The 27,574-nt window shown below is 51.0% G+C and overlaps 1 protein-coding gene and 1 long non-coding RNA gene across 3 annotated transcripts in view; one reads left to right on the forward strand and one right to left on the reverse strand.

Moving 5' to 3' along the window:
• The window catches only part of LOC136315303 (uncharacterized), a 31,782-nt gene extending 16,043 nt beyond the window's left edge, over positions 1-15,739 (reverse strand). The window contains exons 1-2 of the long non-coding RNA XR_010727473.1: positions 15,626-15,739; positions 14,278-14,440 (exon numbers count right to left, since the gene is read on the reverse strand). This is a non-coding gene — a long non-coding RNA (uncharacterized lncRNA). The remainder of the gene's footprint in view (positions 1-14,277; positions 14,441-15,625) is intronic.
• An 11-nt stretch (positions 15,740-15,750) lies between these two features.
• DPH5 (diphthamide biosynthesis 5) overlaps positions 15,751-27,574 on the forward strand; it is a 28,343-nt gene continuing 16,519 nt past the window's right edge. The window contains exons 1-3 of one of the 2 annotated variants that reach the window (XM_066246781.1): positions 15,751-15,896; positions 16,113-16,270; positions 22,569-22,693. In XM_066246781.1, coding sequence (XP_066102878.1) covers positions 16,136-16,270; positions 22,569-22,693 — 260 coding nt within the window. In that variant the 5' untranslated portion in view covers positions 15,751-15,896; positions 16,113-16,135. Of the gene's footprint in view, positions 15,965-16,112; positions 16,271-22,568; positions 22,694-27,574 lie in introns of both variants that reach the window. The other variant, XM_066246780.1, reaches the window with a different exon arrangement.

Here is a 27,574-nt window from a genome sequence, read left to right on the forward strand (position 1 = left end):
TGTCTCCCCTACTAGAATGTGAATCCGACAAAGCTAGAGATTTTGACCACATCCTTGGTGGTAAGTGTGCCTTACAAACTCAGAAGACATCCATAAATATTTGAGTGAATGGACTGGAGCCAATCAAACTCTGTCTTTAGCATTAACTCTATCACACTGCACTAATGACCACAGACTACAAACATGGTAATAAAACCCCCGGAATTTATGAATTTATGAATTTTGACTATCTAGATGTTCTGATGATCTGGTATGCACTTTGAAACTGATTCAGAAGCCCAAAGCTACCCAGTATGAGGGGACTGCCGCATTCTCTGTCCCCCTAAATCTCCGTGCCTCAAAAGCACCACCCTAGGACAGGTAGTTCTGTGAACACCGGCAGATGTCTAAGCACTTAACCGTCCATATGAAGATAGGACTGGGAACAGAGACATGACCCCTCCCACACAGCAGCTCTCATCTAGCTGGGACCTCGAAGTGAAAGCACCATTTCCTCTACTGAGAAATTCTTGTGAGAAAGTTTCAAGCATAGCTAATTATTTCTAGGTGGAAATAAAAGCTGTAAGTTAGAAAGCTGAGTTTTATTAACTATTGAGGGATTTCCTGGTTTTATAAAACCATTTATGAAAATGAACTGGAGGTTGTGGTGTCTTGAGTCCAAGTCATCAGATACAGGAAAAGATCAATTATCCTAAGGTTGTCAAGAAAAATAATATAAAAAGTTTCTAAGACACTTGAGATGCATTAAAAAGTCAACTGTCCACATGTTCTAAATAAAATCATTTGGTCGCCTTTTCTCTTTCCCTACTTCTGGTAATTACCAAGTGCATCTCAAAATTCCCTGTGAAATATTAAAGTATTAAGTTAGAAATAACCAAGTATCTGATCTGGGTTTATATCAGACACTATGTCATACTAAATTCCCAGAGAACCACCAAGGGCTTACTTAAATTTGATAAAAAAACAAAACAAAATTGAGAATATGCTATTTATTACTTCTTCTAGTGATTAAGCTGATCCTTATCTACTGATTTTTTTCCAGAAATTTTTTCATAGTATTTAACCTCCCATACACAAACACACACACAGAGAGAAAACAAATCCTGGTCAAAACCTCCTTTTCACTCAAGCCATCTGGCTTCCTTTCCCGGTCCCTGAATTTTTTTTAAGCGGCAGAGTGTTTTAACTTGCCGTCTAGTACCGCTTCCAGCACTCGCGCATGCGCCTCAGGGACTCAGCGCTAACACTCCGCCCTCGCACCCTCAGACCATTGAGACCACGGGGCCCGGACTCGCGTAGACAGTAGAGGTGCTGCGGCTTCAGCAACGGGCGCTCGGGGTACAGAGGACACGAGTGGGCCAGGCTGGCCGCAGGGTGACCAATTCATCCTGCTTCCGCAGGGATCATCCCAGGTCAGCACTGCCGTCCCGCGTCCTAGGAACCGCCTGGGCCCTGTGCAAACCAGGACAGCTGTCACGTCACTGGACCGACAGGAGCTGGAACAGGTCCCATGACCCGGACGTGGGGTGGGTTGGCCTGGCCTTATGGGTGTTTCTGGAACACAGGACACAAAGCCTCTGGTTGGGAAGCCTGTCTCGGCGCTGTTACTCTGCTGACACTATGGGTTCTGAGATGCTTTCCAACCCACTGGGGACGAGGGCTGGTGGAGCGTCCCAGTTACACCTGCGAGATGCCAGGCAAGGTAGACACGGATAAATTAAGGCTCAGGGTCACATGGCTAGGAAGGGGCCCAGGTACAATTTAAACCTGGGTCTTTCTGCCCCCTAGGTGTGCTGCTCAGACATTTACTTAAAGGTTATAATATGAATTCTATTCAGAGACTAGATTAGAACTTTCAGCCCCTGGCCCCCACTCCGACCTCCAGAGAGGGTGAGGGGCTGGAGGCTGAATCAGTCATAATGGCCACTGACTTCATCTGCCATGCCTAAGTGGGGGAGCCTCCCTACAAACCCCAAAGGGGGGCTTCCACGCTGTCCGGCTGGCGAGCGCCTAGCGCTGGTGCCGCAGCAAGTCCGAAGCGTGGAAGCTCGGAGCCCCTCCTGCTGTGCCCGAGTTACAGCCCCTTATAACACAAACCTGTGATTCCCTAAGGAAAATGTTTCCCACCTCTGCGAGCTGCTCTCGCCGATTAATCACCCCAAAAAGGGGGTGGTGGGAACCTGACCCACAGTCAGTCAGAAGCACGCGTGAGGACCTGGACTTGTGATCGAGCCCTAAGGAGGGGCCCTGGGACTGAGCCCTGACCCTGTGGCACCCACACGACTTCCAGGAAGACAGTGTCAGAACTGAGTTAAACTGTAGGGCTGCCGGCAGCAGGCTGCTGAGGACGGAGGAACTGCTTGGTGTTGAGAATGCACCGCACACCTCAGGACCTGCTACTGTGCTCGCGTCTGAAGCAGGGAGCAGTCCGGCGGGCTGGGCCTTGACTCTGGGGGCTGAATTGCAGGACACCCAGCCGGTGGGGAAGCCCCACGCTGCTGGGGTTGGAAGTGTGTGGTAGTGATGTGAGTGAAGGACCAAGGGGAGTGTGCCCTCGGAGTACGGCTTCATTATTCAGATACACGTCCTTTAATCAGACGTGTGTGTGCTTTGAATATTTTCTCTCAGAAGCATTTCCTAATTCTGATCAATTTTCCTTGTATGGACAGGCAGCCTCTAACAAACTTTGCCAAATGGAAACGTATGCTGTCAGTTTAGGATTTAGGTGCCATTCAGACTTAAATCAGTACATGAACTCCAAATGCCTTCTTTTGTGTGTGTGTGAGGACATTTAAGTTTCCTCTCTTTGCAAGTTCAATTATATAGTGTTACTAACTATAGTCACGTTTCCCATTAGATCCTCAGACCTTATTCATTTCATAACTAAAACCCCACATCTTCTTTATCCCTCCATCCGCTGAGGGACACTGAGGTTGTTTCTGTAGCTTGGACACTCTGAATGATGCTACAATGAACAGGAGTGCAAATATCTCGGTATCCTGTCTCCATTTCCTTCAAATCATGCTCTTTTCTTGATATGATTAAAACAGACAAATGAACACATGTTCTGGATTATCAATATAATTTACATTTTGCAAATGCTTGTTTTGGTGGCCAGGCTCTTTTTGAGATGGTCTATGACTGTTGGATAAAGCATGTGGGTGGCCTTTCTGCCAGGTTCCTGTAAAAGGGCTTTTTAATCCTTGGAATTCCCCCAGTGGTAGGTCTGGTATTCATGGTGGGCTCCTACAGTTTCCACTAGTGCGATGACTCATAATGACGACTGGATATGCCAGGAAGACCAATCATGTGCTCAGAAGTTTGGGACTTTCAGCACCACCTCTGGAGGGGTGGGGAGATGCAGATTGAGTTCAACTCATGGCAATGAGCCAATCATGCCTACATATGAGGTCCTGATAAAAACCGGGACAGAGGCCAGATGAGCTCCCCTGGAGTGATACTCTGTGCTGTAACACGCTGGTGTGTGTGTGTGTGGGGGGGGGAGCACACTGACTCCATGAGGACAGCACAGAGCACTTCACACCTGGGCCCTCCCACACATCCCTCCACGTGTCTCTTCTTCCAGCTGGTTCTCATTGGTGTCTTTTCTGCTGTAATGAAACTAGAAGCTATGAACAGCACTCCTAAATTCTGCCAGTTTTTCTAGCAGACACTCAAAACTGAGAAGGCCACAGGAACCTCCCAAGAGTGTAACCAGTTCGTCAGAAGTGAGAGTGTAGCCCCGAAAATTCCCAAGCTTGCTGCTGGTGTTTGAAATGAAGGCAGTTTTAGGGTGGTTTGGCCTGAACCTAGGAAGTTTGATGTAACTTGGCCTTGGCTGGTTGGTTCAGTGGATAGAGTGTCAGATCATGACATCCTGGGTGCAATCCCCAGTCAGGACACACAGGAGAAATGGCCATCTGCTTCTCTCCCCCTCCTTTTCCCCCTTCTCTCCCTCTTCCCCTTCCACAGCCAGTGGTTTGATTGGTTCAGGTATTGCCCTGGGCACTGAGGATAGCTGGACTGGTCTGAGCATCAACCTCAGGTGCTAAAAATAGCTTGGTTGATTCAAGCATCAGCCCCAGATGGCAGTTGTTGGGTGGATCCCAGTAAAGGCACATGCGGGAGTCTACCTCACTATCTCTCTTCCTCTCACTTAAAAAAAATAAAAGAAAAGGCTTTTCTGTATTTATTGCCACTTGTCGGCCTGACCTACTTTCTCTAACCACAAAGGCTTTTGGTTCATATAGGAGATGTGATGATTTTTAGAGTAAACCTATTTTGCGTTATACAGTGTGTCCATAAAGTCATGGTGTACTTTTGACCAGTCACAGGAAAACAACAAAAGACGATAGAAATGTGAAATCTGCACCAAATAAAAGGAAAACTCTCCCAGTTTCATATCTATTCAGTGCAGTTCAATGTGGGCTCACGCACAGATTTTTTAGGGCTCCTTAGGTAGCTATCCCGTATAGCCTCTACAGACTCGTCACTGACTGATGACCTACCAGAACGAGGTTTCTCCACCAAACTGCCGGTTTCCTTCAACTGCTTATCCCACCGAGTAATGTTATTCCTTATGTGGTGGCGCTTCGTTATAAACGCGCCAATATTCACATTGCACTTTGGTCACGAATTCGAATTTAGCAAGCCACAGAACACAATGAACTTTCCTCTGTACTGTCCACATCTCGACTGGCATGGCCATGGGTTGCTCCGCTGTATACACGGTGTTACGTCATCATCTGCGCATGCGCACTGCTGCCACATCATCCTACAGAAACTGGGAGGGTTTTCCTTTTATTTGGTGCAGATTTCACATTTCTATCGACTTTTGTTGCTTTCCTGTGACCGGTCAAAAGTGCACCATGACTTTACGGACACACTGTATAATTTTTGTAAAAAGCGTAATTGTGGATAATAGTATTTGTGAAGTAAATCAGGTATCAGACATTTTCATCCAACAAACTTTTATTAAGCACATTCCATAGGTACATAGTCAGTGGCAGGACACAAAGGTACACGTGCTCCGTCCCGTCAGGGAGCGCACACCCTGCGAGACTCAGGTCCTTACAGCGGGCGTGATCGCACTGGGAGAAACGAGGTCCAGGGAGTCTGTCATCACCAGATGCTCGGACGAGGAAGAGAAGTAGGTGTAGAAGAAGGAGGTTGGCCTGCAGTGAGAGTGGGCAGGGGCCAGGAGGAGCCCCCAAGGGGAAGGATGGTGTGGGGACGTGCATGGCGTGCTCCCTGGTCCCCACTCGAAGCTGAACGGCTCACAGCAGAGGAAAGCGCTGCAGTCAGACAGAAACATGGGGTCAGAGCGCAGGGCGCCTCCATGCACGACGCCCGGGAGTTTGACTTTACCCTCGGTGTGGTGGGAAGCACTAAAGGGTCTCAAGAAGGGGAATAAATAAGAAATGTGATTCAGAAAAACAAAGGTGGAGCAGTGTTATAAACAGAGTATATGTCAGATGAGACTGGACCATCAGTTTTAGGAAGTGGAGGAAAACAGAAAGGCCTTGGAATTAGGACAGGAAGGAGGAATCAGAGTCCGGCAACAGAAGAGGGTAAGACGGGATTGGATCTGATGGCACCTGCAGGGTCAACAGCAGGGACCTAGGGCTTGGTCTGAACGTGCTCCTCACCAACGGGCCGAGGAAGGAAAGTGTCCCCGGTGGGAAGGGCAGAGCTCAGCTGCGTGCATCCCGAGAGGCTGTGGACAATGGAGTTCAGCGGCGTGGAGCTGAACACACGGGCTAGCAGCTCAGGAAGAACTGCAGGTGGAAATACGGAGGGGAAGGCCTGGCCCGCAGGTCGGGGCAGAGAGAGGAAGAGGCCACAACTGCGTGACTTGGAGCCACAGGAGTGAGATCAAGTAGGAGGCCCTGGAGAAGAGGGACGGGGCGAGGGTCAGACGAGGAGGCTCTGTGTCCTTTACGTCGGGCACTCTAACGGGCAGAAGGAAAAGCCAGGAGCGCAGCTGAGATTCAGAAGAGGGTAACAGATGAAGCACGTTCTCTGTGGAAGAGACCAGACTCGGGGCGACCCGGAGAAAGGGCAAGGGACACGAGTCCATCCCATGGGGCGAGGAACACTGTATTCTGAGGGGGAAGAGCCGCAATGGCAGGGGACACGGCAGGGACAACACTGCAGCCACACCTCAATGACAAACCGCCCCGGGGCACGTACTCACTGACGGTGCAAACCCCACTATCAGCGGACCTGCTTGTCCTCGAGGAAGATGCCAGACACACAGGCGCGGACCTCCTCCACAGAGGAGCGCCACCTCTGTCCTCCCCGCGTCGGTGCACGCTCGTGCACGTGTCCTGTTCCCGAGGAAGGGAATGAACTGCGGAAACGGACCGTTTCCACCAGGCCCACAGAAGGCTTGTCACGCTGCAGACGGGTGTGGTCAACCCTGTGAACCAGCCAGCGCCACTCACTTTTCTAAGGAAACTGTGTCATCAAAATCGCCCACAAAGCACTGACTGAATTCATCCTTACCATGAACAGTTTCCCATCAAATGTGGGCCGCTGTCATGGAGAAGGGACACATGCCACTCTGCACTGAGGACGTGAGGGGCTGGCTGGAGCCCACAGGGGAGTGACTCGCGGCTGCACGCCCACCCACCGGGCGCCTGCTCCAATCTATGCCCTGAAACTTACAAATCAGTTCATGTGACCACAGCCAAGGTCGCCTACAACTAGAAAATGAAACCCAGGGTACCAAGGGCCCGTTTATTTCATTCATTTAGGAAAGAAATATTCTAAGTCAATCCCAGGCATTGCTGCAGTTGCAAAAGTGAGGAGATCACTGCCTCCCCCAGGAGACAGACCCCCCCCAGGGGCCCGGACACAAGGAGCTGCCTCAGGGGCATGGCGCGAGGTGGGGGGGAGGGGCAGACACGGCTCTGCTCTGCTCTGCTCTGCTCTACCCGAAGTGCAGGAAAGGCTTCCCGGAGCACAGCTGTGTGAACGGACTCTTGACGGTGAACCTCTCCCGGGAGGACGGTGCGGGCTGTCCGCAGAACGGGCACAGCAGGGGCAAAACGGGACAGCCAGAAAAGCCGACCTTGGACGGCGGGCCCAGGGGGCCGGAGCCGAGGACCTGACCCAGGAGGACGGAGAAGGGACGGGGGAGAGGCAGACGCTGTCAGAGAGGAGGCCTGCACGGTGAGGACTGAAGGGCTGTAAGGACAGAGAGGAGGCCTGCGTGGTGAGGACTGAAGGGCTGTAAGGACAGAGAGGAGGCCTGCTCGGTGAGGACTGAAGGGCTGTAAGGACAGAGAGGAGGCCTGCGTGGTGAGGACTGAAGGGCTGTAAGGACAGAGAGGAGGCCTGCGTGGTGAGGACTGAAGGGCTGTAAGGACAGAGAGGAGGCCTGCACGGTGAGGACTGAAGGGCTGTAAGGACAGAGAGGAGGCCTGCGTGGTGAGGACTGAAGGGCTGTAAGGACAGAGAGGAGGCCTGCACGGTGAGGACTGAAGGACAGAGAGGAGGCCTGCACGGTGAGGACTGAAGGGCTGTAAGGACAGAGAGGAGGCCTGCACGGTGAGGACTGAAGGACAGAGAGGAGGCCTGCACGGTGAGGACTGAAGGGCTGTAAGGACAGAGAGGAGGCCTGCACGGTGAGGACTGAAGGGCTGTAAGGACAGAGAGGAGGCCTGCGTGGTGAGGACTGAAGGGCTGTAAGGACAGAGAGGAGGCCTGCACGGTGAGGACTGAAGGGCTGTAAGGACACAGTGAAATTTCTCTGTGGGGAAGACACGACTGGAATGGAAGACACGGGCCAGGCAATGAACTCAAACTTGAGCCCGGGAGACGGGGAGGAGGCCGCTCTGCAGTGGCGGGAGGGGTGACAACAGCCAGGCAGAACAGAGCTGGAGCCGTGGTCACAGGGGACTGAAGACCCAGGAGTTCCTCAGGAGGCATGGAGAGCAATTAGCTAGGGGTCAGAGCACACAGGGTCAGCCAGACCCTCTGGTCTGGGCAAGCAGGTGCAAGCTGTGGGCCCACACAGCGTGGAGAACATCCGTGGGGGCGGGGGGGGGGGGTACAGCCGTTACTTTAACGCCCCTGGAGCTCCAGCTCAGGAACTCACTGCAACAACACTGTTGGAAGGGCCTAGAATAATCATAGTTAGAATCTTTTCGTATTATTTTTAGCAAAACTGCGGTTATTCAGCAATATCAGAAAAGAACAAGACCTTCCAGGGGTCCCCAAACTTTTTACACAGGGGGCCAGTTCACTGTCCCTCAGACCGTTGGAGGGCCGCCACATACAGTGCTCCTCTCACTGACCACCAATGAAAGAGGTGCCCCTTCCGGAAGTGCGGCGGGGCGGGATAAATGGCCTCAGGGGGTCGCATGCGGCCCACGGGCCGTAGTTTGGGGACACCTGCCCTAGACGTAAGGGCAGAACTGGAAATACTGCTGCACTACAGGGATGAGCCCAGGAGGACTGAGACGGTCATGTGTCTCCACGGGGAACAGGGACCTCTTCCAGGCAGCACGGAGTGGCCGCAGGATGGCCCCAAACCAGTGCCCTTAACGCAGAGAGAGAACAGGGACCTCTCCAGGCAGCACGGAGTGGCCGCAGGACGGCCCCGAACCAGTGCCTTTAATGCAGAGAGGGAACAGGTCACCATGAAGCGGGCAGGCAGAGACGAGGGCTCACAAAGGGAACTTATGTCTGTGGGGCCCAGAAGAATTCCAGCAGCGAGTGTGCTCTGTGGAAAACCGGTGTTTCCTCGTGTCTTCCCAGGTCTAGGTAATTACACCCGCTTACCTATTTGGATATTATGCTCGTCAAGCATCCTCAAGTTGGCATCTGGAAGAAGGAAAGTCCTACTTAGGAATATGTACATGTTCTTGGCCTCTCCCCAAACACCACGAACACTGATGTAGTTAGCGTCATTCCATTGCTAAGCGACCGGTATTCTGGGTAACTGGGAAACCCAGTTAACACGAGCGTAAGGCTGAACTGTATCCACAAGGCCGTCCATCCGCACCAGGTGAGCGTCCCTGGACCACACCCCACATAGTCCCCCAAGCCACGACACAAATCACCTCTGGTGATCTGGTGACCAGTCAAGCATCCAGAGAGAGGCTCCGAGTAGACATTGTAAAGAGAACAGAATTAGAGCACGTTAGCAGCGTGGAGTAGAATTCATCTTACTCCCCACTTTCCTGCCGTCCTGCTTGTACCTGTCGCATAGCATGCAGCGCTGCACATCACCATGTCATCTCCACGGAGCACAGCCACGCACGCTGCTCTCCTGCGCGGATCCCTCTCTTCTAGGGGCGCAGACAGTGACCTGCGCTCCCCCTGTGCCCCGAGAGCAGAGAGCACGCAGCCACAGGACACTCGACAGTTTCCGTCCTGAAGCGGCCGGTTAAGGCCAGTCAGGTGCTGCAGGGCTTCAGAGTCACCCTCTGCATGTGAGGAACACTCACGAAGGTGCAAGAATCTGCCCAAAAATGTGATCCTCAGCACAAAGGAAGTCCAGCTCTCAGGAGACCTCTGGGAGAGGGCTGGAAGAGTTCGCAGAGATGAGTAATAACTCGCTCTGCGCCTGCCTTTCCTGTGTCCGGCCCACCACAGCGGGAGGAAAATCCCATAGCTCCGTCGGGTTTTGTTGAAAGTTCACCATGAAACGGAGTCTGCGTTCACAGTCATGAAATGCTACCACAGCCCGAGGACCGCCGAGAGCTTTGCCAGGACCCACTTCTCTGTGGTTTGGGCACGACCACGGTGAATGCAGAGCCCTGTTAACTCAGACCCGAACTTGTCTTCATTTCCTGACAGTCCAGGTAAACTTCTAAGAGTAGGAAACGCCAGGTATCGATCCATCCCCGCCCCCTCCAATCTGACTGTGCTCACAGTCATTCACATAGATTTACAGTCACCACATCTCAAACTCAACTGTGCCACTGAGAATACTCTAGACGTCATGATGGCCACCGCACGCGTGACCACTCCAGTGGTGTACGAAGCGGGACTGCACTTCCACCAGGACGTTCTACACACAGTCACGTGGCGCCTGTCACGAGCAGAGCAAACCGACAGAGGCGTACGTACATGAACACAAGGACACAGCACTGCCCTTTGCCTCGAGACCGACGGTCGCACTAGAGAAACAAGCAACAGACACACATGTTCCAGGACTCAGAGAAGAAGGAGAGGCGAGGTCAGGCGAGGCTGGAGACGCAAGGACAGGGTGACCAGTCTAAGGACAAGCCTCCTGTGGGGTAACGCAGGAAGGCGCATTCCGGGCGGACACAACAACACACAGCCACGAGGGGCCGCGAAAGGGAGGCCGGTGAGCCAGAAGCCAGGTACGGAGCAGAGCACATCAATAATTAAAGACCGCGCACACCGGGCAAATCCAGGCGCACGCGCTGACCACGGCTGAAAAGTGCTGCTTCCGCACGCACTGGTACGGCACGAGTCACTCGTTTAAAACGTACCAAACAGAAACATCAAGAAGCAGGAGATACCGGGTATCTGTTCAAGCAGGAGCACAGCAGGTGGACGATACTGATTTTAAAGGTTTTTTGTTTTTTTTCATTTTTCCGAAGCTGGAAACGGGGAGGCAGTCAGACAGACTCCCGCATGCGCCCGACCGGGATCCACCCGGCATGCCCACCAGGGGGCGATGTTCTGCCCATCTGGGGCGTCGCTCCATTGCAACCAGAGCCATTCTAGCGCCTGAGGCAGAGGCCACAGAGCCATCCCCAGCGCCCGGGCCATCTTTGCTCCAATGGAGCCTCGGCTGCAGGAGGGGAAGAGAGAGACAGAGAGGAAGGAGAGGGGGAGGGGTGGAGAAGCAGATGGGCGCTTCTCCTGTGTGCCCTGGCCGGGAATCGAACCCGGGACTCCTGCACGCCAGGCCGACGCTCTACCGCTGAGCCAACTGGCCAGGGCTGGACGACACTGATTTTAGAGACGGGGACGGCCACCGGGCCGGCACGGACAGGTGAGCAGGCTGCAGGTGTCAGTGTGAAGCGCACGTCCCGAGGCGTGCAGGGCACAACCTGCTTGGCGGCATGTAGTGACCCGAACAGTTTCCCACAGGGGAGCCCCTAGCTTTTTTGCGGGGGGTGAGGGTGGGGGAGGGGCTTGCTCTACAAACTAGAACTCATTGATGCTGAGATGGGGCCAAGGGCAAGAAACCCCGGTGTCAGCGGACTGAACTGCGGTGTGAGCTCAGCTGGCTGGGATGACCCAGGCCTCTCTGCTACTGGACAGGCACCGTATGGCTGGGAGGCACCAGGGGCCGGCAGGAGCCCAGGTAACGCCGCGAGGCCGGCGTCAGGACCAGCACGCTTCGGAACGTCATCTCTGTCCGAGTCCTCGCTGCTTCTTTAAGAACAGAATTAGTCCCCGAGTCTCACACCACCATGCCCCAGACAGCCCCGCCTCCGACAGAGCTTAACTGGCCACGGGACAAAGTTACTGGGAACTAAAACACGCCGTCATTCATTAGCCAAGAAAAACAACCTTTAATTTTCTTTTTAACTTTAAAAAGTTTTAAATTATTTATTGTTTAATTATTAACACCAGTTACTGCTTCCTTTCATTACAAATAACATCTCAGCTATAATTTTTTTAAAGATTTTATTTATTTTAGACAGGGGAGAGAGGGAGAGAGAGAGATGGGGGGAGGAGCAAGAAGCATCAATTCCCATCAATGCCCTGACCAGGCAAGTCCAGGGTTTCGAACCAGGGACCTCAGCGTTCCAGGTCGACGCTTTATCCACTGCGCCACCACAGGCCAGGCTACATTATAATTTTTAAAAGCATTGAGCTTTAGCCTGGAAATCCATGTCTGCTGAGTACCAAATAATCTATTTGTAAATTCATTTTTTTTGGGGGGGGGGGGGAGGGAAGATTGGTCCTGAAGTACAATTTTACTTAACACATAGCAATTGTGTAAAATACACCAGCCAGAGTAAACCTCTGTTTGGTAGTGATAACAGTTGGTGTCAGCCTTGTTACATACACTGTGTAACGTGTGTATACTGCAGGCCTTGTTACATACACTGTGCTAATCACACTGAATGCTCACAAAACCCCTAAAGACAGCAGTATTTAAAAATGGGAGCTAACATTTAATGAATGATTACTAAGAACAAGACACTGTTCAAAGCTGTTCAAATACGTAGTATTACCTCACTTAATGCAAATGATAATCCTACGAGAAAAGTACCTTTATTATTTGAATTTTACACGTAACACAACTAAGATTTCGGGGACTTTCCTAAGGTCACATCGCTAATAAGGGGAGTCACAATGCAAGTGCTGTCAGCCACAACTTTTCACTGTTTCTGCAATTGGTGTACTCGGAGTGAATGATATTGGTGACACTACTGTTAGAATTTCATCGTCCGGCCTGCGGTGGCGCAGTGGATGAAGCGTCCACCTGGAATGCTGAGGTCATCAGTTGGAAACCCTGGGCTTGCCCAGTCAAGGCACACATGTGAGTTGATGCTTCCTGCTCCTCCCCCCTTCTCTCTCTCTCTCTCTCTCTCTCTCTCTCTCTCTCTCTCCTCCCTCTAAAATGAAATTTAAAAAATACTAAAAAGAAAAAAAGAATTTTATCGAGTATTAGGTAGTGAATGCTCAAAGATGAGTAATAACCAGACGCAAAGATATGATTAAAATATATAGATTTCATATAAGTCTGGATCCAAACAAGCCACTACTGTCAAAAACTTAATGAACTCGGACAATGATTTGTTTAAAAATGCTAAAAAGTTACAACAGAAAATATTACTGCAAAACAAAGGAACAGATAAAGTAAAACGCAAGGAAAGAACGCAGCACATCCCATCCCACCAGGCCTGCCTGGTTTCAGAAAACGCAACCCCGAATCGGCTCCCAGATAATTAAGTTGGTGGAAATTCTGCAATTTGATATAGACAGGGATTTAACCGTGGCTGAAAAAGTCCCTAGATTTATCATGGGAAGATAAATCAGTCGGTTAGTATCAAAAGTGACCACATTGCTAAGTTTGAGTAACTCAAGGTCTACACAGCTTATCAGCACATATATTTAATAATGACTTACGTAAATGTTTTTTGTATTCTGGTTATGCTACTTTCCAGGCTTAAGGAATTACAGTTTAGCTTATTTTCAAATCAAAGATCAAAAAGGAAGAGGAAGAGGGGTCCTGTTACTGGGGTGCAGAACCATGAAACACGCAAGAACCCAGGCTCATTACCGACCAAGTGTTCTGTCCATTCTAACCCACTCCTTCCACACAAGGAGGATTCCGGACCCTACGCGTGTCTTAGAAATCACCCAGATTAAAGCAGTCCCCTTAGGATAGCAAAAACGGTCCAAACCCGCACATGTCGTTGTGCCGCAATGAGCGGGCATCCTGACCGTGGTGCTCTCTCTGGGCACGACCACATTCCTCAGGCACACACAGTCACTGTGCAGACACGTGAAGGCACACTTAAAGAGCATTTACCTCACTCGAGAATGGGCTTGCTTACGAGCACAGATTCAGCACTTAAAGAACATTGAGGTGGGGGAGGTAAATACTTTTGCCTTTAAAATTTTTTTTTTAATTTACTTAGAAATAATTAATTACATATGAAGTGATTATCATTAATCATCAGGGAATGGCAAATTAAAACCACAATGAGATGTGGTTTTAAATTCAAATAGCTGACAATACCAAGTGTTGGCAAGGATATGGAGAAATTAGAACTCTCACCAGCAGTTGGTGGGAATGTAAGTCGTACACTTCGGCAAACTGTTGGCACTATTTATTAGAGTAAAAACACACATATCCTACAACCTAGCAATTCCAACCCCTGGGTATATGTTCCAACAGAAGTGAGTGCTGCGTCCAATAAGACAGATATAACAATGTCCATAGCAGTTCTCTTCACACTGACCCCCAACTAAAACAACTTCAATGTTCATCGACAATAAAAAGAGAAATAAATTGTGATATAGTCATAGAAAGGAATACTATTCCGCAAGGAAAAAGAAGGAACTTCTGCTATATAAAACAGCATGGATAAACCTCACAGAAATAAAGTTGAGCCAAAGATGCCAGGTGCAAAAGCGTAGTACGTTGTGTGATGATTTTATTTATAAGAACAAATTAATTTATATCAGAATGGTTACCTTGAGGAAGACATTTACTAGGGGGGGGACTAAGGGGGCCTTCTGCAATGCTGGAAACATCCATATCTTGATCTAGGTGGTGGGTACATGCTTGTACACATATGCAAGAAGTCCTCAAATGGTACTTACGATTTTGTGGACTTTGCTCTGTGTAAGCTAGGGCCCATCTCCAAGGTATCTTCCACTCTACTTTCTTTCTTTGTTTCATGTCACGGAACTTTGCTCTTTTTCATTGCCGTCTAGTGCCATATTGCGTGAACGTACAATTTTCCTTCTTATTACTGTGGCGCGGCTAAAAAAGGGAAAAAAAATTGTTCAGATCTGAAATGGACATTTTCTCCACTTACCAGTAGACCGTTTAGAAACTACCAAGAAATAAACGCCACGTGCAGTATTAGGCCTCTTCTACTTTAAGGATGAACAAATTTCCAGGTCCACACTTACTTGCTCCCAACCACGCTAACTCCATGACAGGGTGACAGAAACAGAAAGCGTTCCCCGAAAAGAGTGCCTCGGAGCATCCTGTTTGCTTAGGCGTCCCTTTGTGAATCTATAAAATGTTGAGGGCTGATCTATGAAGGAACTTAACTATTTCAAAGAAATTTTGTGAATGGGAAGAATGAAAACCAATTCAGGCAGGATGGAGGTTAACTGCCGTATTATAATCGAACACTATATAGCTATAAAGTTAATTTCAAACTCTACCTCCACCTCTGCCAATGTTACTAATTGCCAGGCGCTACACTGTGCTCTTTATATGTGGATTTTTCATTAATCTCCCCAATAGCGCGATGGGGGATGATAGTAGTACAATCTCTATTTCACGGATGAGACACGTGATGTCTTTGCCTAAATAAAAGGTCCCGAATATTTCTTCCTCTGTTCTCCCCTGGAAGTTTGAACAGTTTTAGGTTTTTCCATTGACATCTACGATGCACGTGGAATTAGTTTTCTGTACGGTGTGAGGGATGGATCCAGGTCACGACAATGAGTGGAAATCCGTGCCAAGGGCGGGTGGACCCCAGGAATAAAACCCATCAAGTCAAGGCTAAGGGGGCGGGGCCAGGCGCAGCGGGAGAACGCGGATCGCCAGCACGAGGGTTCAGCCCACAAACTGGACCGGGCCTGGGACGAGCCCCCGTGACCTGTCGGAGGGCGTTCACACCCACCCGAACCAAGCCGACCTCGGAACGCGGCCCGGAGGCTGCAGGAACCCCCCACCTCCCACCCCCGGGAGCCTCGGGTCCCCGAGCGCCCCCGGAGGTCGCCTCCCCGGCACGGGATGACCCGGCCCGCCCCAGGGACTCTCCGCACTAGGACTCGGGGACAAACCCGAGGCATTCCTGCCCGGCTGGGAAGTGAGGTCACACGCCGGGCCGGGCCCTGCTTGGGGCACCCCCGGGACACCGCCGGGGGAGGGGGTCGTCCCACCCGTCGCCCCGTCGTGGGTCGGAGGAGGCGAGCCTCCCTCACGTACCCAGTCCTATGACGGGGATGCCGAAGCCCCTGGCCCGGTGCTGCCCCAGAAGCCATGCCAGGGCTCGGGTCCGACCCAGCGCCCCGCGCCGCGCGGAAGCCGGCGAGCTGGTCGTAAAGTGCCGTAAAGGCGCCGGCGGTTTGCGGCACCGCAGGTGAAGCCGGCGGCGTGGTTCCGAGCTGGGCGCGAATCCTGCCGGCAAAGAGCAATTTGGGCACGACGGGGACCCTCCCCCCGCCGGTTCTCTCCCCCGGTGATCGGCTGCTGTTAGGTTGGTGGACCGAGCGGGATGGGGCTGCTTGAGGACACGGACTCCGATGCTCACTTAGGAAGCGGGAAGTGAGCTAATCCAGTTCCTCGCTCCTTGTGGTCTGAGTTTGTTTTGGTTTCCCTCCTCGTGCTCAGCATCTCGAAGCTTCGGGGATCCCCGCGCAGGGGTGGGGGTGGGGTCGCTGACACCCGTTTTCCTTGTCCATCTGCCCTGCAGTGCCCCTCCCCCTGGACGTTGACATGCTTTACCTGATCGGCTTGGGCCTGGGAGATGCCAAGGACATCACAGTGAAGGGCCTGGAGGCCGTCAGGCGCTGCAGCCGCGTGTACCTGGAGGCCTACACCTCCGTCCTGACTGTAGGGCAGGAGGTCCTGGTAAGTGCCCGGGTTCCCCGCCCCCCGGGAACGAGGCTGCCCCGCTGGCTGCCATTGCACCAAGCCCAACAGTTTGCAGACCTGCCTGTCAAACCCTCGGAGACACCGCCCCCTGCTTCTCTCTTCTTGGAGAGAACGGGAATGGAAATTAGTACACCAGCCAAGTGACGCGGGCGATGAAAGGGTGCCTTGTCTTATCTGCAAGTCTAATTTTGTGGCTTTCTCCAGGAAGCAGGAAAAATATGTTACACTCTTGGGGACAGTGCTCAAAATCCCTTATTTCATGAGATAGCGTGAGTAATCCTTTCTGGGTCTAGTGTTAATGAGGGGGCTGTCACAGCCTTAATGAGTTGGTTGTGCATTCAGAAACCGAGCTGAAAGCTTCCCCCTTTGAAGTATTTCCACAGGGAATGGGTCGCTGCCTTTCTAAGTATGCATCTATCCAGAGAGATCTTACCTTTTAAAAAAGACCTCTCGCAGTAAGGCTTGTACCCAGACACCTGTGTACTGAGGGATCCTGGGACGTAGTCAACACTGCATTTCTTGGAGTATCATACGTTATAGCTGGCTGTCATTAAGGGCCTATTAAATTTTGGAAGAAGAGTTCAGTTCAGGTTCATTGTCAAACTCCACAATGTAAGATGAAAAGATCGAAGAGCAGATTGTAGGAGGAAGGAGGGAATTTTAGAATTGCCTGGTCAGTCTAGCAAGTCTTCCAAACAAAAAGGTGACCTGGAGAATTTCAGGTCTCCTGTCCTCTCCAATAAACAGCCAAACAGAAGATTTATATATTCTTTAGTATTCAGAAATTAATTAAACTAGAGGTGGCAAATCCAGGAGTTTTAATTTTGGTTTATACAACTCTTTAGGCAATTTCTGTTGATAAATTTTGACCTTACATGCTTTTCATATAATGTACCTATGTACACAATACAGAAATGTAAGCAATGGCCTTTGTTCATAAGTGGTTTATGATTTATTTCTGTTATACCCAGGAAATCATAAATAATGGAAGATTTAAGTAATAATTCATGATGACAGTGGTAGAGGGAGACGGTTGCAGGAAAAAACTTAGATGATCGTATTTAAGTTCACATTCTTGCCTTCACCAGTAAATAGTACAAGCTGTTTCATGTTAAATAATTAACTAGTTATTAATTACAATTGGGCCCTGACCAGCTGGCTCAGTGGTTGAGCATCAGCCCGGCCTGTGGAAGTCCTGGGTTCGATTCCTGGCCAGGGCACACAGAAGAGCCCATCTGCTTCTCCACCCCTCCTCCTCTCCTTCCTCTCTGTCTCTCTCTTCCTCTCCTGCAGCCAAGGCTCCACTGGAGCAAAGTTGGCCCTGGGCACTGAGGATGGCTCCATGGCCTCGGCCTCAGGTGCTAGAATGGCTCTGGTTGCAGCGTAGCAAAGGCGAGCATACAGGAGTCTGTCTGTCTTCTGCCTACCCCCCCCCCCACCCCCCAGCTTCTCACTTTGGAAAAATACAAAAAAATAATAATAATAATAAACTACTAATTACAATTGGAATACATGTAGGAGAGAAGGGTGCTTCATACTGTGATGGTCAGGGAATACTGTGGAGTTAATGGAATTTGAGCTGTTTTAAAATAATGTATCTCAGTCTTTTTGTTTGTTTGTTTACATTTACATCATGGTCCAAATAGGAACCGGTAATATTTATACAGTGCTGCAGGGTGAATGGAGGAAGGTGCCTGTGGCCAAAGGGGACTGGCTTTGGGGCCCCGGCTCCCTGCAGAGAGCAGAGCTTGCCAACTCCCCTGGCCACGCCCCATTGTAGCCCTGGCCACGCCCCATGTAGCCCCTGGCCACGCCCCATTGTAGCCCGTGTGAAGTTCTGCTGTCCCCTAAGGTTCTGAAACCTGGGCTGTCACTTAGCTTTTCTTCTGCTTTATTTTCCTTATCTGTAAAAGAGATTAAAAAAATAGTGCCTGTCTCATATTGTGGTGAAGATTAAATGAACTCTTGAACTGTGTAAGTTCCTAGAACAGTGCCTGACCACAGAGTGAGCTCAGTGCAAAGGAGTCATTACAAATACTGTTACTGTAGATAAGATTAGATAAGGGGAAGGGAAAAGAGCATTCCTGGCGGAAGAGAAAATAACTGAGAGCAGGAGCAAGAGCAGGGAGGAGAAAAGCCCAGCATTCGCTATACAGGGGTCCTCGGGTTGCGACAGTCTCGACATACGGCATTTCGAGTTTATGACACTCACCCCATAAAAACTTTAATAAATTGAGACCTGAGTGTTTTCTTAAGCCATTAGCATCGTACTAGGGCCTAGGCCGCAAATTAGTTTGGTTGCTCAAGGCAGAATATGTGGTAACGCCATATAGGGCGGGAGCTGGTGTCCCCCACTGTTTACCCACGCCGTTCTGGACTGTTAAAAGCGCAGTTACTCCATTTCTGTTAGGCTAGGGTGTATCATTACTTACATCAAAATCCGGGTTCTGTCACTGTTCTAGAAACAGAACTGTGTCGTAACCCGAGGACCCCTGTACTGTCCTTGGGCATACCGGTAACTGAAGTAACTCCCATGTTCCCTCTCTTTTCTTCCTAACCTGCTTCACCTGGAAACCAGCCCACAGTTTCCTTGTCCTGTCGGAACTGTTGTGGATGGAGGCAGAGGGACAGAGAAGAAGACAGTAAAGGACTCTGCATTGAGAAAACAGGCCATCAGCTGTGACCTTTATTAGCTCCTACCCATTTGTCTTTTCCCTAACTCTGCGTCTGTCTCCCGGCCAGCCTTTGAGAATGACTTGGAAGAGTCTGGATGTGTGTTTTGCAAACTCCTTTCTCCCCCTTTCTTCTGGAATGTCACCTCCTGTCGCACACTCTTGTGTTCCATCTACCTGAACATCCTTAACCCTCATCCCAAAACCGTATTCCCATCTTGTCCATTCTGAAAACTCCTCCTTTAAGCCTCTTTCCCCAATAGTTACTATTCTATCTCCTTTTTTTCCCAACGCTTTTTGAAAAAAGCATTATACTTTTATTGTCCCCCACCTGCACTCCCGTCTAGGACGCCTGCAGGCTGGCTTCCCTCGCTCTGCAATAGTTCTTTGTCTGTTGAAGTTATTCAGAAGCAGAGAACCCCAGAGCACAGCCTTGAATTCTTGTCTGTTCTAACTTCTTCTGACAGAGTTGGCCACGCCTTGAAACTGGCTTTTAAAGACACCGCCTTCTCTTGTTTTCAGTTCTGCGTTTCCTCGGTCCCGGTGCCCTGCGTGAGCCCCTTATTTCTCCATTTCGTCTTTAAATGTTAATGGTGGCTTTTTAATTTTACATGTTACTCTTTGGGTTTTCTGTATACTGCTTTGAGTGTCTGCTCTTCTGCATTTTTGACTATATGTTACGTGGTTGAAATTCAAAAGATACTAAAGGGCAGTTTCCATCCCAAGACCCCTTCCTGGAAGCAGTCGCTGCAGATTTCTTGTATATCCTTCCAGAAATACCCAAAAGTAATTTTTACTTTTAGTTTCTACCCTGTGCCCTCTAGACAAAACCTGCCAACTTAAAGCCAGGAGTGAATTTTGAGTTTGATCTTCATTTTCATGAATTGAGAAGACCAGGACTGAGATTGTCCCTAACTTGACCAATCAGTCCTTGGGTAATAATTCAGTATGAATTTCAGATCATTCTTCAGTGCTGCTGCTTGTTTTTCATGTGCCCCTTCAGTCCCCGTCCTGGGACAGTTAACTCCCCACCAGACGTTATGCTGCACAGGGCGGGGCCAGGGGCGTCTCGTGTGTGTCCCGTGTCCACTGTCCCCCAGCGTCGGGCGTAGAGTCTGACACAGTGGTTGTGCACAAGAAATATTTTTCAAGTGAGTCAACAAGTAAATAAATGGGTAAATTAAAAATGATGTACGGCCAGCCTTTTGCTGCCTTTGCTGTCTCTTCTCTTTCTTGAATATTTTTTAAGAGAATTAGCCATTCGATTATTTTGAGGTGTTTTGTGCGTGTGTTTCTCTTCAAAGGGGATTTTTAAAATAAGCGTTCTGTGGTCTCAATTAGATAATAAAATGTTACTCAGGATAAGTGATAAATACGGAGTGACGTGCGATCGACGGCTTGGAGAGAGGGGGCTTTCTGTCCCTAAACCACGTACAGAATATCAGCGAGGATTACCGCTAGCTTTAAGCTAGAAGCCTGTGACTTCTTGGTCTTTAAGAAATGTTAAAAGTTCAGAAGAAAAAACATCATCTCCTTCATTTCTCAGTAGTCATATTTGTGTTCTTTTACATCTGTGAGTATAAATGCTCTGCAACTATTATAAAGTTACCATCTGTAAGGAAATAACTGTCCGTCATACTTGGAACAACAGCCTTTGTCGTCAGACGCTTACTCGTTTGTTCGGTTAGTCATTCGCCTGACAGATCATTGAGTCCCAGTGACCCTTCCATCCCAGCGATCTTTACAGCGTTGGCCTTGGCGTGTAATCCTTGTGACGTAACCCTTCGTGACTCTAGCAGACTTCTCCGTGTGTAAGAGAGTATTATTTAGCTCTGCATCCACTTTGACTGTATTGGAATTACATATTACTCCACAGGAAATCGGTTATGAGATGAGTGGTCTTGCGTGGTAGTTGTAACCACTACTGCATGACCACCAGCACACCAGGCCCCTCCTCACATGCGCACGGCCCCCCTTGCCTGCACACGGCCCCTCACCTGCCCACTGTCCCCCTCACCTGCCCACTGTCCCCCTCGCCTGCACACGGCCCCACCTCACCTGCACAGTCCCCTCGCCTGCACACAGTCCTCCTCGCCTGCACAGTCCCCCTCGCCTGCACACGGCCCCCCTTGCCTGCACACGGCCCCCCTCCCCTACACACGGCCCCCCTCGCCTGCACATGGCCCCACCTCACCTGCACAGTCCCCCTCGCCTGCACACGGCCCCACCTCACCTGCACACGGCCCCACCTCACCTGCACACGGCCCCCCTCGCCTGCACACGGCCCCCCCTCACCTGCACACGGCCCCCCTCACCTGCACACGGCCCCCCTCGCCTGCACACGGCCCCCCTCACCTGCACACTGTCCCCCTCACCTGCACACGGCCCTCCTCCCCCCCTCGCCTGCACACGGCCCCCCTCGCCTGCACAGTCCCCCTCGCCTGCACACCGCCCCCCTCGCCTGCACACGGCCCCCCTCGCCTGCACACGGTCCTCCTCGCCTGCACACGGCCCCCCTCGCCTGCACACAGCCCTTCTCACCTGCACACGGTTCTCCTCTCCTGCACACGGCCCCACCTTACCTGCATACGGCCCCCCTCGCCTGCACACGGTCCCCCTCGCCTACACACTGTCCCCCTCGCCTGCACACTGTCCCCCTCTCCTGCACACGGCCCCACCTCACCTGCACACGGCCCTACCTTACCTGCACACGGCCTTCCTCGCCTGCACACTGTCCCCCTCTCCTGCACACGGCCCCACCTCACCTGCACACGGCCCCACCTTACCTGCACACTGTCCCCCTCGCCTGCACACTGTCCCCCTCGCCTGCACACTGTCCCCCTCTCCTGCACACGGCCCCTCCAGGGTTGTTCAGCTCCTGGCTTGTTCTCCGCCTTGACTTCAGGGGACCCCTTCACAGCACTCTGTGCGGAGGTTTCTATACATTTAGGATTGTTTTACCCTGCCACTCTTCCCTTTTAGCAGCCACTGGGAAATACAGTTTTAAATTAGTCTTTTCTGCAGTTATGTAGGAATATTTGCTGCTTCCGTAAACAAGTAAATCTTAATTTTCTCTCGTTTCTCATTGATGTTACTGTTAGTTTAGTCAGGGTCTCATTGCTTTGCCCGTGGAATGTTTAATAAAACCCGAACTACCAAGTACACGCATACTTATGGTTTAATGTATTTATTCTGTATTACTGTGTTTCTGAAATAAGGCTCACACTGACATTCATCGTCTCTGCCCATCCTGCAGTGTTCTGTATTAGATCCAAATTTAGAGGTAAATTTAAAATGCAAAAAGCCTCAGATGTTAGGTCTGCCTCCTCTTGGGATATTAAGATAGCCCCAAAGACAGAGTTTAATTGCAACAGGATATAGACTGCTCGCTCGCTAGGGAGTTGTAGGCAGTGGTCTGTGGAGGATTGCCAAGACGTACACCAGCCCCAGACGAAGGTGTGCGTGTGTGTGTGTGTGTGTGTGTGCATGTGTGTGTGTGTGTGAGTGTGTGTGCATGTGTGTGTGAGTGTGTGTGTGTGTATGTGCATGTGTGTGTAGGAGAGACCTGCTGTCTCATGTTGACATTGGACTTCAATCTGTAGGAAGAGTTCTATGGAAGAAAGTTGATTCTTGCTGATCGGGAAGAAGTGGAACAAGAAGCAGATAATATCTTAAAGGACGCCGGCGTCAGCGACGTCGCCTTCCTCGTCGTTGGAGATCCACTCGGGTAAGTCAAAGCAGAGATCTCCATTTTAATTGTATTATTATTATTTTTTTTTAATCAATAACAATCATCGTGGTACATGTCAAACCTTTTGCCTGCCAGGTTTTGAGGAGGGACTCTCTCTCAAACTTTGTGGTTTAGACTCATTATCGCTGATGTTAATGAAGAAACTCTGCCTGGCGAGGGTGTGAGCGTATGCACCCCCTGCATTGTTTACCAGGGGTCTTAGGAGGTCGTGTGGGGCCCTGGCCGGAGAGCGCGGGTGGTTGGAGCACCGTCCCGAAGCACAGAGGTGGCTGGCTTGACCCCCGGTCAGGACACAGGACAGATTGATGCTCCTGTTCCTCTCTCTCTCACTCTCTCCCTTCTTCTCTCTAAAATCAATAAAATAAACTTAAAAATAAAGGGAGGTTGCTCAGGGCATCAGATGACGTGACCAGGACATCACTGTTACATACGTGTGCAGCATTACTGAGCCATTCCTGCCCTTGGCTTTGCAGGTAAACCGCAGGCACCTCCTGCTTCCTCTGCCTGGCACTTCCTTTTCAATCATCTAATATTAGCAATACTGCTGTCACCTGTCCTGAATTCATCAGCCATCCTGTCAAGCCTCAGATTTCAGTCTCTCGCCCCCACCGGGAGCCGGCTCCACCCCGTTACTAGAGAGAGGGGCTTCCAGCGGTCCCTCAGGGGCCCCTGATCTCTGTCCTCCCCATCACTAGAGAGAGGGGCCTCCAGCGGTCCCTCAGGGGCCCCTGATCTCTGTCCTCCCCGTCACTAGAGAGAGGGGCCTCCAGCGGTCCCTCAGGTGTCCCTGATCTCTGTCCTCCCCGTCACTAGAGAGAGGGGCCTCCAGCGGTCCCTCAGGGGCCCCTGATCTCTGTCCTCCCCGTTACTAGAGAGAGGGGCCTCCAGCGGTCCCTCAGGGGCCCCTGATCTCTATCCCCCCCCCCCCCCCGTTACTAGAGAGAGGGGCCTCCAGCGGTCCCTCAGGGGCCCCTGATCTCTACCCTCCCCGTTACTAGAGAGGGGGGCCTCCAGCGGTCCCTCAGGGGCCCCTGATCTCTACCCTCCCCGTTACTAGAGAGGGGGGCCTCCAGCGGTCCCTCAGGTGTCCCTGATCTCTGTCCTCCCAGTTACTAGAGAGAGGGGCCTCCGGCGGTCCCTCAGGTGGTGAAGCAGGAGGTGCCTGCGGTTTACCTGCAAAGCCACCGATCTCCAGCGTCAGGCCAGAGAGAGGGTGCGTGGTCTCCGGCTGGTGACCCGAGGTTTCTATCACAGACTTAAGGACCGTAAGGATAACTACATCACTGAGCCCTCCCCCAAGGATGTTTTTGAAGAGAACGGAGATACATGTGCATGTGGCCTGGCAAAAAAAAGGTAATTTATATCAACGTGACATGCCGGGGATAGTAGTATATCATCGTTATACTTGGTTGCAACTGGCATCGGGTAATCACACACTTAAAAATATTTAAATACTTTATTTTAGTCTCTGAATCTGCTTTTTTTGTAGAAGTAAGTCTTCCTCCAAAGGAAGTCCCTGTCTTCCCTTTTTTCAAAAAGCCACAAAGTAGTAAAATACAATAAGGGTAATTAAAAATCCTTTTTCTAAAATGTCTTGGACTCTTGTAGGATTTTCTGGTTGTGGCTGACACGGCCCAGGGGCAAGTGCCGCTCACGGTGAGGTTTGCGGCTCGCGCCCGCCCACAGCCTGTCTGGTCCATGATGAGACGACCTCAGACACGGGTAGTAAGCACTGAGAAATGGGTGTACCATTTTGGGGGGAGATTTTTCTGAAGTTAGAAGCAGGGAGACAGACAGACTCCGCATGTGCCCAACCACCGGGATCCACCCGGCATGCCCACCAGGGGGCGATGCTCTGCTGCAACTGGAGCCATTCTAGCGCCTGAGGCAGAGGCCATGGAGCCATCCTCAGCGCCCGGGCCATCTTTGCTCCAGTGGAGCCTTGGCTGCAGGAGGGGAAGAGAGAGACAGAGAGGAAGGAGAGGGGGAGGGGTGGAGAAGCAGATGGGCGCTTCTCCTATGTGCCCTGGCCGGGAATCAAACTCAGGACTTCCACACGACAGGCCAACGCTCTACTGCTGAGCCAGCTGGCCAGGGCCTGGTATCACATTTTTATTTATTTATTTTTATTTATTTTTTTTTGGTATCACTTTTTTTTTTTTTTTTTTTTGCATTTTTCTGAAGCTGGAAACAGGGAGAGACAGTCAGACAGACTCCCGCATGCGCCCGACCGGGATCCACCCGGCACGCCCACCAGGGGGCGATGCTCTGCCCATCCTGGGCGTCGCTCTGTTGCGACCAGAGCCACTCTAGTGCCTGGGGCAGAGGCCAAGGAGCCATCCCCAGCGCCGGGGCCATCTTTGCTCCAATGGAGCCTTGGCTGCGGGAGGGGAAGAGAGAGACAGAGAGGAAGGCGCGGCAGAGGGGCGGAGAAGCAAATGGGTGCTTCTTCTGTGTGCCCTGGCCGGGAATTGAACCCGGGTCCTCCGCACGCTAGGCCGACACTCTACCACTGAGCCAACCGGCCAGGACCTGGTATCACATTTTTAAAAAGGAATTTACCGAGTCCAGTAATAAAAATCTGGAGCCTATATTTAGTGTTATTTCACCTGCATTTTACAAAACTATTGTTTCACGGTAACTCAGGAATTAAGAAAACATGGACCTTTCACTGATCAGTTTGAGAAGCACGCCACTGACTTTTGTTTTACTGAGGTTTTCATATCTTTTCATTCCTCGTCGTTCTGGCCCCACGATGGTGCTAACCCAGCCCTGACTGCACCCAGTTGACTGTGGCTGCCTCCGCCTGGTCCAGGCTCGTCATTCTGGCCCCACGATGGTGCTAACCCAGCCTGTACTGCACCCAGTTTACCGTGGCTGCCTCCGCCTGGTCCAGGCTCGTCGTTCTGGCCCCACGATGGTGCTAACCCAGCCCTGACTGCACCCAGTTTACTGTGGCTGCCTCCGCCTGGTCCAGGCTCGTCATTCTGGCCCCACGATGGTGCTAACCCAGCCTGTACTGCACCCAGTTTACTGTGGTTGCCTCCGCCTGGTCCAGGCTCATCACTCGTAGTGATAAAGCCACAACCTGAAGGGCTCACGATGAACACGGTGTTAGCTCCGTCTCAGGCCTGCCGTGCAGAGCCCTGTCCCGCCCTCCGTTCTGCGTGCCCTGGAGCCCGTGGAGGTAGAAGACCAGGCACATGGAAGAGCTGAGTCCAGAAAAAGGGCAGGGACGGTCCGTGGCCTTCGCTCTTCCCACAGCCTGTCTGCTGTGCCCTCTGGCCCCTCCCTCTGCGACCACCCGGAGCCGGGTCTGCAGGCCTGCGGGTCCCTGGGCGTGCAAGCACCACCTCGTCTCTGCTCACGCCTTCTCCCTGAGACAGACTGTCCTTCCCCGTCCCTTCCTCCCTGTCTCTTAGGTATTTCCAGTCTCACTGAGACACAGTTAACGTACAGCACTGCGTCAGTTCAAGGTGTACAGCGTAGTGACTCGACTTACACGTACTGTGAAATGACAACCAGTGTTTTGTTAACATCCGTCCTCTCACATAAACAGGAAAAAAGCAAAACATGTTTCTTCCTTGTGATGAGAACTGTTAGGACCTGCTCTCGTAACAACTTTCAGACGGACCGTACAGCTTTGTGAGCTGCTGTCACCCCCAGTTTCGCTTTAGTAAGACAGTGGGTTCTTGGAGGCCCTGCTCACATCCCACCTCTCCCATGAATCTTTATTTCATTCGACTCTTAGGCAGTTGACTTGCCCTGTGTCAGTGCCTGATCACGTACCGTCTTGTGTTCAGACTTAGGTGGTAGTTGCTATAGCTACTTTTCACGGACCCACCGGATTACTGTCGGGGGTAGCAGTTGGGGAAGACAAGATGGTAGGGAGCGTGTAAATTTTACTTGGGCCTTGAAGAATCGAATGAGTGGATTAAACGAGTAAACCAGGCAGGGAATACAGACTGCAACAAGGTGCTGCAATTCCTCCTTAATGGTGACAACAGAAACAATGTTCTTTGTTTGATTCTAAGCCCCTTTCTCCTTATTTGAGTTCAAAGATTAAAAACAAGGAACACTGTATAATCTTACATTTTAAAAAATGTTTAGAAATCGTAGTCAAGTATGCGTTAACACTGAGCGTTTTCACCGTCTCCAAGCGTGCGGCGCAGGGGCGTTAACCGCGTTTGTGTTCTGCAGCCGGCATCACCATCCAGCGCCGACGATCTTAAATCCCTGAGGACGGCGACCAAGAGTCAGTTAAGTCAGTGATGCAGTTTCGTCTTTGCCCTTTTATCGCAGCTTATTGAAAGGAATGTGGAAGTTAATCACATAAGGAATGTGAATGGCTTTAAAAATACCGCATCATTAGCTCTGACTTTAGTCGTGTGAGCTTTTCTGTCCCCAGAAAGAGCAGTTGAACAAGGTCATCATTAAACAAATTCTAGTGGTGGTACCATTTTGCTATTTATTTTTATATGACCTTTATATGGGATTTATAATAAACAAACACATTTTCTTTCTCCTGATGTGGGTGCCTTCTCCCTCACGGCGTACAGACGCACAGAATGTGCCTCCCTCGTTCCGTGTGCACAGGGCTGCCCCCACTCCGTGTGACGTGTTTGGGCAGGGCGGGGCCCTCGCCGCGGTCCGGGAAACGTCCGCGTCGTCACCGTGAACTCGGTCACTTCTCCAGTGTGATTGAAGCTCCGCGTCTGCGTTGATGTGTTCGAGCCCCTTCCTCTCCTCCCACATTCCCTTCCCCACATGTTGGATTGTCTTCCTAGGGTAGATTCTCCAAAGTAGCTTTATAATACCAGGAAAAAGAGGTTAGGCACTTTGAACACAAGACATTTT

This window comes from Saccopteryx bilineata, chromosome 11 (assembly GCF_036850765.1).
Source record: "Saccopteryx bilineata isolate mSacBil1 chromosome 11, mSacBil1_pri_phased_curated, whole genome shotgun sequence".
Taxonomy (NCBI): domain Eukaryota; kingdom Metazoa; phylum Chordata; class Mammalia; order Chiroptera; family Emballonuridae; genus Saccopteryx; species Saccopteryx bilineata.